The sequence below is a fragment of the Callionymus lyra genome, chromosome 10 (genome assembly GCF_982586985.1).
Source record: "Callionymus lyra chromosome 10, fCalLyr1.hap1.1, whole genome shotgun sequence".
NCBI classification, from domain to species: Eukaryota; Metazoa; Chordata; class Actinopteri; order Syngnathiformes; family Callionymidae; genus Callionymus; species Callionymus lyra.
In genome coordinates, this window is record NC_141827.1 from 16,855,859 (window position 1) to 16,870,108 (window position 14,250).

Genomic DNA, 14,250 nt, shown 5'->3' on the forward strand with positions numbered 1-14,250 from the left:
ACAGCAATTTTTCATAAAAAATAAATCAAAATAAAATAAGAACAAAAAAAAATGTAAAGGTAAATAAAGGGTGGCAGTTCATTGTCGTAAATTTAACTTTTTGTTGGAGATCCCTATTTGTGTTTCCACCGACATTTGAGTGAAGAAGCTATTTTTTTAAATTGAAAATAACAGCTCCATATTAAGGGGATTGCAATATCTAAAACGATTTCATGATGCAGAGTTGGCCCTACAAAAGGCTGACTGTCAACTTGTCAATTTCCTGTGAGATTTAGATTATTAATTGTGTGAAAGCTGAAGGTATATGTTCTAGTTTTCTTTTATCTCTTCAACTCTTTCTTCTATTCTTCTTCCCCATTCCCTTTACCTTTGACCTTCCAGTAAACTATTCTACTCACACCTAGAAACTTCATTTAACTTTAAAAACATTTTTGTCTACTTACTGCTAATTCTACTACTACTTCTGGTACTACTTCTGCTTCTACGTCTACTACTACTTCTACTTCTACTACTTTGAAACAAATTCTACTACTTATTCTACTACAACTACTACTACTTCAACTTCTACTACTTATTCTACTTCTACTACTAATTCTAATACTTGTACTACCAATTGTTCTACTTCTTCTAGTATTTCAGTTTACAGATTCATCATTCACACTGCATTTTCTTCTGGAAATACAAATGTTCTAGTATTATTATATATTCACTCATACTTCCTTCCAACATCAAGGTAAAAAAAATCATGGCTATTTAGTGATTTTTGTTTTGGAAATAGGTAAAAGCAGATTTTGTTTAAACACATAGTAATAATAAAATTGTGTTCAAAATAATGTGTCAATTTTAGGTCGAATATCTTATCCATTCTATAGTTAACAACAGCGCCATCTTCTATCTTCTCCAACAATAGTAAGTGTACAGTTAAACATCTATAGCATCTCGTGTCAACTTCAATTCGTTTGACTGTAACTCTTATTATTTAACTACTACTACCACGAAAAACTTTCACACCGCTTTTTCACCTAAACTATATAATGTTCTTATGTTCTTATTTCATTTTGATTTTTTTAATGAAACATTGCTGTATTTGCTGTGGATAATTTGGAAAAAAAAAACAATTTCAATAAAGTTCTACCTTAACCTTAATGTTTTTTTTAATTTCTTATATTGTAACCTACACTACCACCTAGCGGCAATACATCCCAGCAAGAATATCAACTTGGTGTCTAACTTGTTGCGATAATAAAAGATGAAATTGCTGAAACTTAAATTAACTTCGAGATTTTGATCCAAATAGGAAGGCTTTTATTATGAAGGCGTCTTCTTATATCCGGCATCCTTCTTTTTCTGATGCTTGTCACTAGTTCTTTTACATTTTTGCATCCAGAGTGAGAGTCAGAGGAGGGTCCATCCACCAGGGGACCACAGCATCACATGTTGATATTCCTGGTCCCTCCCTGCTCCTCCTCCTCCTGCCTCCTCCTCCCCTCAGACCATCTCTTATTACTATCTGTCGCCGGCGAGAGAGTTGACAGATCCCTGGGAATCGAACCCGCAACTATGTTCTAGTCACTTTTTTCCTTCTTTCTTCTTCTGTCTATCCGCAGTTTTTTATTCTTATCGTCTGGGGGGCCCCTGAGGTGTCCATAAGGAAAAAGGAAGCAACAGTTGAGCAGCAGGACTCAGCCCCGCAGGTGCGGTCGCGATGTTGGATCCGTCTTCCAGCGAGGAGGAAGGGGACGAGATCCTGGAGGTGGATCGCAAAGCGGCGACGCTTGCGGCACCGAAGAACCGCACCGGAGCTCGACTGTCGCCGGGCCGAGCCAGCGACCCTCCCGGCGGCGACGCGCGGCCGCCGCGGGCCCGCGAGGGAGGCGCCGCCGCCGCCACCGCCGCCGCCGGTGCCGGTGCCTCCTCATGCCGCCCCGCCAGCCCGAGCCCCTCGGTGGGCAGCGACAAGGAGAAGGAGGACCTGGAGAAGATGCAGCGGGAGGAGGAGGAGAGGAAGAAGAGGCTCCAGCTCTACGTGTTCGTCATGCGTTGCATCGCGTATCCGTTCAACGCCAAGCAACCCACGGACATGGCGCGGAGGCAGCAGAAGGTAAGAAGACCCCCACCACCCCCTGACCCCCCCACCACCCTTCACCTGTTGCTTCAACGTCTCACATCTACTTCAGATGTTGCCACCATGATCTCACTCACTGACATCTCAGTCAGGAGGAAGTGGGGAATACTAGATGGATGACAAAAGGAAGGGGGTGGGAAGGGGATGGTGGAGTTTGTGGGATGGTCTTCTTTTTTTACACTCCTGGTGTCCCCACCCTTGATGGAGAAGCTGCTCTTATCTCTACTCTTGGACTGTCAAAAACTGTGTTGATTTCGGAAGGACAATAGTAAGAGTCAAGGCAGACGTACTCCGTTCATGTATGACAAAAATAACAACTGACCATGTAATATATATATATATATATATATATATATATATATATATATATATATATATATATATTGACATTTAAGAAACATCTTAAGACGTTTTTATTTGTTCAGGCTTTTCCTTGATTTTTTGACACTCCTGTTGTGTTATCAGTTTTATCTTGACCTTTAAAGTATATACTTTATTGAGTATTGTTTTGATTGTTTAAGTGCTTTGTGACCCTGGTCTGGAAAAGCGCTATATAAATAAAAATGACTTACTTACTTACTTACATATTACATATTACATATGACATATTACATATGACATAATAACATAATGACACTGTTTTTTTGCATTGAATCTTCAAATTACATGAAATATATCAAATCAAATTAAGAGTAAATCATATTGTAAAATGTGACTTATTTTATGATATATACTGTAGATATATTCAAGTTTTCCCACCATATCAAATCCTTTTTTTGTCCCTTCCTTCTTTTGGCTCGACAGCCAGATTCAACAGTCACCGGATATAACCGAGGAAATCCAAGAGTCAGACTGCATGTCAGAAAACAAATAATTATCATTATTTAAAAAAAAAGTAAGTAAAGAAAGTTTAGTTAGTTACAATAATTGATTTAATTTTCTTCTCCAGTCTTCAAATATAAGACGTTTTTATTTGTTCAGGCTTTTCCTTGATTTTTTGGAACTCCTGTTGTGTTATCAGTTTTATCTTGATCTTTAAAGTATATACTTTATTGAATATTGTTTTGATTGTTTAAGCGCTTTGTGACCCTGGTCTGGAAAAGCGCTATACAAATAAAAATTACTTACTTACTTACTTACATATGACATAATGACACTGTTTTTTTGCATTGAATCTTCAAATGACATGAATTATATAAAATCAAACTAAGAGTAAATCATATTGTAAAATGTGACTTATTTATATGATATATACTGTCAAGTTTTCCCACCATATCAAATCCTTTTTTATTGTCCCTTCCTTCTTTTGGCTTGACAGCCAGATTCAACAGTCACCGGATATAATGTGGCACCCGAGGAAATCTATATGTCTGAAAACAAATAATTATCATTATTTAATAATAAAGTAAGTATGCGAGAAAGTTTAGTTAGGGCAAATAATTGATTTCATTTTCTTCTCCAGTCTTCAAATATACTATAATATTACGCAAGATTAATAGATATATATATATAAGATTGTAGATAGGGGCCCGAACTATTTCCTTTAGGTGAGAATTGCAATTTAAAATGACACATATTAAAATTACTTACTTACTTACTTACATATTCTGTATTTAATACTGTTTAAAGTGAGAGAGATTCATTGTTTTTGTCGCTCCTCGTCATGAAAGATCCTTTATAATAATATATACTCTTGACTTTCAGAAGTTAACTCTTCGAGTTTTGGATAGTTGTGAAAATGCTGAAAAGGACTTCTCTCCAGTGTCCTTGACACCTAGAGCATACAAGCTACACACAGCAGTACACACACACACACAAAAAACACATTTATTTTTACTAGCGAGTCTTCAGCTAGCACTTCTTTTTGATTGGTAATATTGTGTCGTCTCTGCCTCAGCGTCAAATAATAAACAAGTAAGAGAGTAAGTCAGTAAAATACAGTTTTCTGAAGGAACAGAACAGCTTTGAGATTTTTTGATTCTTGTTTTTTTCGGAATAGTTCATGACTCTTTTGGCAATTCGACCGACTCGTTATATCCAAATGTATTTTAGGCTGTCACACAGTTGTTACTGTTAACAGTTAACTATTTGTTTCCTGAACTTAAGTTTACACACATGTCATGCAGAACAAAACAAACAGAATTCAGTTTTTTGATCTTTGTGACTTTGGACGACACCCTTCTTTTCCCTTATCAGTGTTTGGTTGATCTCGTGAATCTTGTCTGTGGAAAGATCTACAGCGAACACTGTGGACAGTTTTAAACATTGATTTATCACCTGATATTCCTCTTGATCTTCTACTTCGTCTTGTTTTTTTTTATTCTTCCTCCACTCCCGCTTCTTCATCCTCTTGGAGGTCCCTCTGTCTTTTCTCACTTTCATTCTTTCCAACCTCCTCCAGCACCTCTGGCTCTCTCCCACCATCAGCTCTCCTGAGATTTATGTTTCTTTTTATTTCGTATTAACTGGACACCGACTATTAGAGAGGAGACTTAAAACCTTATGTCGTATTCCACAACCCTCGTCCTTGGCACAGGCAGATACTATGGTTATTCTCATAACTCACAATTAAAAAAAAAACTTTTAGAGAAATATAACAGCCAATAAAGATAAGGTTTCAACGTTGGCTTGTCAAAACTTTTATTGAGATCAAATCATTCTGATTTATTAACCAAGATTTATGGTAGCACGGGTTCCCAACCTTTTTTTGTTTTTGCACCGCGGACCGGTTTAATTTTATTTTATTTATGGACCCAGTTTGTTTTGCACATATTTTCACTAGTCTAAAGGTTTCAGGAGTCACATGTTAATGTGACTTCAAATAAAATAAACATTTAATATTAAAAAACAAAACGCCTTTCAGGTAGGGCTGTTTATTGGCAAGAATGTGAACGTGCCCCTCAAAATATTAACAACAAACAAACTTACATTAACAATAAAGTGTATTAACAGTCTCAAAAACCTGGAGCAATATGCAGTATCTGTCAGTGTTTAATTCTTTAACTTTAAACTCTGTTTCAAAATGAGTCCAAACACTATATTTTTTTTAACCTTTGAAATGACATTTACGTTGATTCAAAGTTATTTTATTGATCATTTTTTGTAAAAATAATAATAATTTGATCTGACACGATTTAAAAGTGAGTTAGTAAAGCGTTTAACGGTGTTATGGATAAACTACACTTGTTAAATGTATTTTTGTGTCATCATTGATCGTCCTGAAGTTTGTGGAATTTTAATTTAGCGCTGAACTCACACACACACACACGAAACTCGGTGTTGTCGGCCTTTATTCAACCATTAAACACAAACTATTTATTGGATCGAGGCAGATTCCAACATTTAGACTAACAAGATCGTTTGTTATTGTTGACTTTCATGACTGAAATTTTCTCTCGTCTCTACAGAACAGCAAAAATAACTGCTTTGTTTTGTTTCATCTTTCTCGTTTCTTCGTTCTGCTCACCCCCCACTCTCATCTTCACTGCAGGAGAGCCCATGCGCAGAAATATATATATTTGAAAAATATCCATATAGTGCTCTTGTTATATCGATATTTTCCATTACTTTGAGGCAGTGATAATCAATAGAATAGAAATTATAGAAATTTTCTTTGCCTCACGGATCGGGGGTTGGGGGCCACTGCTTTCGACAAAGCAGAAAAGCAGTGCCAAACACGAAATTGATTTTTAAAAAAACATATATTGTCAATATCTCTTATTAAAAATCATGACCGGCTTCATATTGTTGGCTGAAACAGCAACACGTCTCTCTTGAAAACGAGACCCTCAGAGTCTCAATGAGAATTCAACCTGCATAAATAAAGGTTAAATCAGTAAATAAAAAATAAATGACAAAGTGACTTTGCTGCCGATTCTTTAAAATTACAATTTAATCGAATCCTTTTAAAAAAATGTATCTTAATGACATGTTTTCGACTCTCCTTGGACCCAAATACAAGCGTTCCTGACTGCTTTGTTCCTATACTTTAAAGCACATTCTGCCAGCAAACGTGTGCATTTGAGATAACATGAATATGTCCTTTCATTTATTCTTGCTTGATATCTATACAAACGCAGGCGCTGACAGACAGCACCAAATATTTATGCATATTTAAAAAAACAAAAGGTGAAACTCTCTCTTTTAATTAAATACATAGTCAGTTTATGCTCAAACCATGATTATAGAAAGGCCATAGGAAAATGGCTTTGAGGAGAGATGTTAAGTTAAATGCTGTATAATCCAATCTAGAGCTGCCCTCTGCTTTGTTCAGTACATCCTGTTTTTCTATCTTTATTTGATTATTAATAATAACACCTTCCTCTCTTACTGGAATGAGGTGAAAACTAGGGATAAAACTATATTTATAAACATGGTGAGATAGTAATGTAACATCCTAATGATTCTCCAGCTTTTAAATATTTAATTAAACCTTTTTAATACGTCTCAAATGGATGAATCATTTCTTTTCTATTCTAATCATAATTGTGATTATAAACATTGTATTGTTGTAAGAAATAGCTTGTGATGTAAAATCTGTGCCAAAAAAGCGACATTCATCTCAACAGAACTACGTTCTTGAAAATAACTGCTTGAAAAAGAGAAATAAAACTTCGTCTCATCATGAAAGCCTCAATTTTCAAGAGAAAAACAATCAATAATGTAGATAGAGCAGAGAAGAGCTAGATCATCTTTGCCGATCAGTACTGTTTAATTTGATGCATTTCACATTATAGGAGGATCTGTGACCAAACTAAGTGAAAAAGATTGTTATTGCAAAAGCAGTTGTACATATTAAACAAAAGGATATTCACGAGGAGCTCGTATTAAATCTGAAATCATGAAAAATGGGACAGCTTATTTTACAATATTATGACCTTAAAGACCTTAAACGAAGATTTTTCTCCAGAGAAAGTCTTTGTTCTTGGCAGCTCTCCATATGGCATCTTGAAATTGTTGTTGTGAACTTGTTGTTAGCTTCTTCGCTGACTTCCAGCCTTCTTTCAATGTTTCGAATCCAATTGTTGGCTTGATCGGTAGTGGCCACCATTTTATTTAATTTTATGCTTAGGGCATCACATAAGTGTGAAAATAAACATGTTAGCTTTTTAGCAGCTGGAAGCTTATTACAGTACGGTCACTAAACTGTGTTCTAACAACAATTTCAAAGAACTATTAATGGGTATAATATAGGAGCTCTGTGTGCTCATGACACAATTTTAATTCTTACAAGTAATACAATTTTCGTTTTTAAAAATTTTGTTATCATGATTATTCATAAATATTCTGTATTTTTATTGTTTACCTAAAAAAACTATAAACTATAAACTATAAAATAATAAATATTATTAATATTATACAGCACCAAATACAGTTGTCTTTTATTAACTACATGTTTCATACAATGTAAGGAATGCCACTCTGGGGTCATTATTGTGTAATTAAGATTATCAAAGATTTCATATCCAATGTTTTGATCTTATTGACTTGTTGCTCACTTCGATACACAACACATGAAACAAAAGATTGAGTGATTTATATTTTCTTTATCGGTTCCTATGGTAATAGTCTTTGTTAAAATAAAGGTTCCAGTCAAATCACAGCAGCAGACAGATAGATCGACTTTGTGTTTCTTCGGGTGATAAAAGAATACAGTTTGTATGGTTTTTCAAAATAAAACACCATTTGTTGGCAAAGAAAAAATATGAAAAGAAATTCAGTGAACGACGAGGAAAAGTGATCAAATATAAAGCAAGGATGTGAGAAATGGAACATAAAAATATCCTAGTTTTGCTGGTTTGTCGTTTCTTTGAAACAGCCAGAGTGCACCAACTATCACACACTGTTGCAACATGATCGAGTGAGACAGCAGATATGCTCTGAAAGCACTCCTTGTCTGACAATCTACTCAGCGAGTGCTGCAGAGCCGCGGCGCTTCATAGCAAGACACCGCTTTTTTGATTGGAAATAAAGGGTCGTGAGCTTGATTGGATTCGCAGGAGATCCTTCGTTTGTTAACATAAATATCACTATTGTCTCATTGTGGCAGCCATGATGATGAAGGTGATGATCGTGAATGGTATGAATAAGTGCCTGTGTGAGTGAAATAGAACTGTTCATGTTCAACAGAGCATCACTGTCTGTGGCTGGAAAAGCCTTTATAAGCCATGATGTGACATGAGTGAGTCATTTCAGCTTCAACACACATGAGAGAAAAAGGTGGAAAAGATTGACGAAGGTTCCAGCTGAGCCTGTCAAAATTGACGGCTAGACGTGGCATTAATCTAACGCTGTAGTACAGAATAATTCACCGACACATAGATTTCACCCTATGTGTCGTGTTAAAACACCTCAGTAGGTTTCTTCGGAAGAGCAGCATGTGGCCGAAGAGCAAGTAGAGCACAGACCACCTGCGGATTTGGGATAAGATCACCATCTAAACTAGCTTTGATGGGTTCAAATAGTGAATTGACTCTTGCAAAAATGATTAATCCAGGATTCTTAGACACAAAATGCCCTTTTATTTGACAAAAGAAAAAGAACAACACCTTTATCCATATTGAACACAACTACTGGTGCATTCACATTGTAGTTTCATGTGGTGCGCTCAAGTAATGATATTTTTCTAACTTATGGTTCGACTTTTGCAAATATATAGCCAACAGCAGTTTTAGTAACTGCTGAAAAAGGAGATACAGGGAGGGAGCAAAATGTGACCTTTCTGTGTAGAGGTACATAGGGAAATTGTCCGTATGTATGAGTGTGTGTGTGAATGTCTTTAATTCAACTTGATTTTCAGGTTTAAGTCACTGTGTGTTTATTAAAATTTCGAATCATTTTCCTGACGGTGTCGCACCCTTGAGAAGCACCACCGTCGTAGGCTGCAGCACATGCTTGTATTTTACCAAAAGTGAGGCTCAACTGCACATTAGAACAAGTGCTTGACATCAATATGCTGCAGGCTATTAGGTGAAGCTTGTGGTTACAGCAGTATGACATTGCCAAACATGAAACGAAACAACACATAGTTTCTTCAGATTTAAGTCATAAAAAACTGGCCCGCTCTTATTCTTATTGTTTTATTTTTCTCTTATTTAAAGGGACAGCAAAACTGTCAACAGGACCAAATAAAAAAACAATGCTGTTTCATGTGCAGTTTAAGCTGAATGTTCCTGCTTGTGACAACCCAACATTAACAGAAACAGGCTCTACTTTATTGACCAAATAACAGATATATTAGTGTGATTGACGAGCCTGACAAGGTGGTAATTAGTAAGAGCCCAACATAGAGTCATTGGGAGAGGTAACCCTTACATTCTCAAAAATAAAACCCCTTAGAACCCCATAAATATGAAATCCTTAAAGGCTTAGGTTCACTCCATTTTTGTCAGTAGAAATGTATGGGTTAAGGTAAGGTAAGGTAGAACTTTATTGATCATTATTATTATTATTATTGGTTAGGGTAAGTTTGAATCCCCACAGGCCCATTTATGGTTCATAAACAAACTAAACATCCTGATATTGGATGGAATTTATTATCTTTTCAACTTGCAAATGTCCTTTTTTAAACCTGTTCTATCTACTTCTTGAGTATATATGTCAGTACATAGTGTCTACCTGTACTTTGGACCCATGGTATTATTGCATGGCCAAATGTGTCAACTCTTAATCCGTTTAGTTCAGAAGTCATTCAGGTGAACGTGACAGTCAACCATTATTTCAATTACCGTGATCCCTCTTAACTTCCTATCTTCTCTTCTGTGATAATAAAAGCACTCCTGATGTCACCTTTATCATAAAAGCTTGGAGGTGCTGATTATTCAAAAATAATCATTCTGCAGCCACACTGCACTCACCGTGTTTTAAAAAAGAAGAAAAAATACAAACAATAACCATGATTATAAAGATAATCAATAGTAAATGGAAAAGCGTGTTCTCACTACCAGACAGGAGAATGAAAGTCTATATTATTATTTGAAGTTTGGAATCACACTTAGGCTTGCACTAGCCTTCTTGGACACACTGAATAGTCAGCTGGCAAGTGGGTGGACGCACGGAACCAGGTTTCAGATGCTGTGGGAAGAAGAGTCGGATTTGTTTTGTGGTGTTTAAAAGCAAAAGCTTGTGCAAATTAATGTGTGTGAAGATGCTGTTAGTAAACTCTTAGATGGTGAGGATTCTGTGTCTATACTGACAGCTTTTCCCAATTTAAAACATGTCTGAGTCGATGGCAATTCAACATTTTACATTTTGGATAGACAATGAATGACTGAATGAATGAAAGGATTGATGGAGGGACAGTTAGAGTCTGCAGTTTTTTGAAGAAAAGAGTATGCAGCTAGATAGATACACATTACTGGCCCCCTAAGGCGGATTCCTGTGTGCATGTGAAATTGTAAGCACTAAAAGGAGTTGTATAGTCATTTGGCTGAGGTGATAAAAGATCGCCTGAAGGGTTAAGTCGTGCAGGGCGTGATAGCTTAAGATCACTGCGACTCTTTTGTCCAGGAACAGTATCACACAGAGAATGTTCAGGTTTTACCAAGATGCTTTGCTTCTCAATCATCCTCCTAAAGATCTATACGTGGTCAGGATTCACTTCAGCTTTTTAAAAGCCCTGCCTTCTAGAGTATGACGGTGCTAATGGCTGAAACTAAGCTCTTGGAAATTGCCTTAAGCACCTAGTCATGGCACTGATGACAGCGTTAGTAAGCCATGGTCTTTGGGCTTCGGCTAAGGAGTTTTTTTTAAGTAGCCTTGTCCAAATCAAAAGAGTATTTTTTTCTTCTTCCTCTAGACATGTATAGTAGGTTTGCTGGGCATGCCAGCTTGCACCTGCAAACAGACCTGGTTGAAATGCCTGTATGATGTTTGTCCATGTGATCCTTCCTCTGTCTTGTCCACGCTCCCTGCCCTGCTAACCTGGTTATCTTCCACGCCAGCATGGCCCTCCTCCTGGATTAGATTGTATCTTTCCTTGCCCTGTGTCTGGCCGATCATCAGGGAAGTAACTCAAGCCTGTGGTCACGGTTCCCACTGTTGCTTTTTTTCCTGAGGCATTGTTGCCACCTCCAGTGGTTTTCCTTCCTTCTATTTCTCCCCTGTCCTCACCTCGAAGCCGGCTGTTGACCCCTTCCTAGGGGCTAAGTTTCTGTTACTGTGAAAGCATATACAAGCAGGGACCACAGGATTTAGCGGGTGATAAAATACTAGAACCGGGCTTTAAATCTATCAGGAAGACTTGCCAACGTTGGTGAGCTAAGCTCCAAGTTCTTTGTTTGACATCTGGAAGGCGACCTTATCTTTCAGACTTAAGTCGAAGGGTTTCCTCTAAACTCTTGACCAGTGTGACTTTGATAGGTCGATCATGCTATTACATCTGTTTTTTGATCAATATGGTTAAGCCTGGTTTTGTAGCTGTTATTGTTGGGTTGCCACACGTTTTCAATGTGCAGACTTTGAATCACATTTTCTGCCTACAAATCATGGGATGTTAAGAAAAAAAGGATACAAAGTGAAGAGTGAACTTTGACATTTTTCTAGTTGGTTCACTGGTTTATTGTCGCCTTCTGTTACAAATGTGATGTAGTTTCACATTTCTTGCATTATCGGGTTATTTCTGCTGGTTTAGGTTTGTTTTTATGGCAAAAAATAAATGATAATAATAATTTGTGGAAGGAGCTTTAACTTCTATACATGTATGTTATTTAATGTTAATAAAATATGTTTATTCTAACCCATTACTGTCAGAGAAAGCTTACAGCCTATTGAGACAATCAATTTAGCATTGACATAGGATTAAATGAAAGAATAAACATTCTCAGAAGTGAAAGCTTGGATTACTAGCCATTATGTAGTTCTTTCATTAATTACTGAGTGAAAACATCGGACAAAAAAACCTTTCGATTTAAATGTTGACATTTATTATAAAGCCCTCTACGCTTATTGCCCATTACTTGCTCATCGACTTCATTCTCGCCTGTTCCTTCCACCTTATGTTAATGTGTGTTTGTGTGCTCTGGGAACACATCGGGGGATGCATATTTCATGAGGACAGCATGCCGGCCATGAATGATGATAAAAGGTTTGTCAGTAGCCCTGCTGAAAAGTGTAAAAACACACCCACACAGGCATCATACACAACATGCAGCATATGCAAGTGCCTAAATATATAACAGCAGAAATCTCAATTGGTTCACTCTGAATTATCTTAAATGGGAGGTTTTATGGGTCCTCTGTGGCCTGCTTGTATCAGGGTTCAATATGAGAAGAATTAGTTACATGGGTATAAATCTAATTCATTGAGTTTAGCTGCCTGGGTTCATTGGTAATTGAACTTTAAATTTCTCGTATGGGGTAACACCATCCTTCTAGATCAGGGGTCACTGCAGCCAAAGTACTATCCTCTTTGGCCTGTTCAAAAATGATAATTGTTCTTACAATAACGATCGTATTATATTTGATTTTGTGTTAATTTCTCGTGTACTCACAGGTAATTATTGAAGAATCAATTGTGATTATCATAATGTGAGTATAAAGAAACATTTTTTATCCACAATAATACGTATTAAGTTATTTTTGCTTTGTGTACCAAACTGATGATAGTGCTCTGGGGTCACGCAGTGGTAGGGCGCAGTTGCAAAAAGGTTGGTGACCTCTGCTCTAGATGGTTCCTCCTTCCTCACTTCATCTGCCTTCAAGACAAAATGGGATGAGCATACTTATTTTTATTGCATATTACTGGAGTCACATCCGAGTAGCTTCTATTTTTATGTTATATCTGCTTGACAGAATGAATAAAATACTTCAGGGGTTGACTTGACCCGAAACGTATGTGCCTTGGACATGGGTATTTATTGTCAAAGCCTTGGAGTGTGAAAGCTTGTCCCTCTTTTTCAACAGTTAATTCCTTGAATTATGAAGTATCAACTGCCCTAAAGTTACAAAAGACAAGTCCTTAACCTTACATAAAAAAGAAAGGTAATGTTTTATTTATAACCTGATTTGGTTCTGAGTGAGTTTGTGTTCTATTCAGGACCAAAGATAATCGAAGAGTGCCACCTTATGGCCTTTGAAAATCACAGCACTGATTTTATTATACCTCCTTATCATGATCAATACTCAAACCTTTAGTGGTTTAGTTATTAGTGAAAAAGTAGGTGTACTCTACTTCCCACTACTCACTAACGCCAAGTGGTCAAAGTACCACCCATTGACATTAAGTTGCGACTACACAATAATATGGTTCACTCTGTCATACACAATTTGTTCAAGCCGCATGTTGCCATTACAGTTATCCCACAGGGCGGAAGGTGATTCATACAAATGATTGATGTCTGGAATACAGTAATCCGGTTACAAAAGGTTAAACAAAACACAATGATTTTCTTATAAATCAGACAGAGGATGAAGAAAATGATTCTTGTATTAAAACAATAAACTGGAATACTGGTAGTCGTGGTGTTCGTGGTTAGCCAAAGAGTTCCAAGACGAAACAACTGGACTTAGTAGAGTTTTGAGAGAACATTTTATCGCTTATTCTGTTCGAAATAACTGGTCTAAGGAGCCAATATACTTATTTATAGGGTTGATGATCTCTGTCACATTAGTTTGATTTATTATAGACAAAAAAAAAGATATCCCTGTGCGATTAAATTGTTCTCTGCGTGTGGACATTATTCACATTTTAATCATGTAATAATAACACATGCAATGTGATATGAGTTAAAATGTCAATATTTAGAAGTAACGTTACTGTGTCAGTAAGCTCTGTGTTAAAGATGGAATCTTGAGTGGTGACACAACAAAAGCCACCTATTGTTGACAGTTACATATTGAATAGTTAGCGCTCCAGTGGACCTTTTCCTCCAATGCGTCCCTCATTTAAGCTCACCGATCACAGCCAGAACTAGCTGCAGGTCTTCAGTTAAAGGGCAATTAATGTGAAAACCCAACTTTCCTCACAAACTAACATGTTGCAAATGTTGAAGTCTTCGTCTCCAATATGCAGTAAGTTCCTCATTATGATGATGTTATTACTTTATAAAGTTCTCCATTCCATCATTCATTATGACGTAGCAATAATGGCTTCACTCCTCCTCCGGCCAGCTGTAATCATGCCCCGC

The 14,250-nt window shown here is 36.8% G+C and overlaps 1 protein-coding gene across 2 annotated transcripts in view; it reads left to right on the plus strand.

Annotated features, from left to right (window-relative positions):
- Positions 1 to 1,526: 1,526 nt before the first annotated feature.
- Positions 1,527 to 14,250, plus strand: part of LOC148070580 (calcium-dependent secretion activator 1-like) — an 88,377-nt gene continuing 75,653 nt past the window's right edge. For both annotated transcript variants that reach the window (XM_087800516.1, XM_087800517.1), the window contains exon 1: positions 1,527 to 2,101. In XM_087800516.1, the coding sequence (XP_087656642.1) occupies positions 1,706 to 2,101 (396 nt within the window). In that variant the 5' untranslated portion in view covers positions 1,527 to 1,705. The remainder of the gene's footprint in view (positions 2,102 to 14,250) is intronic.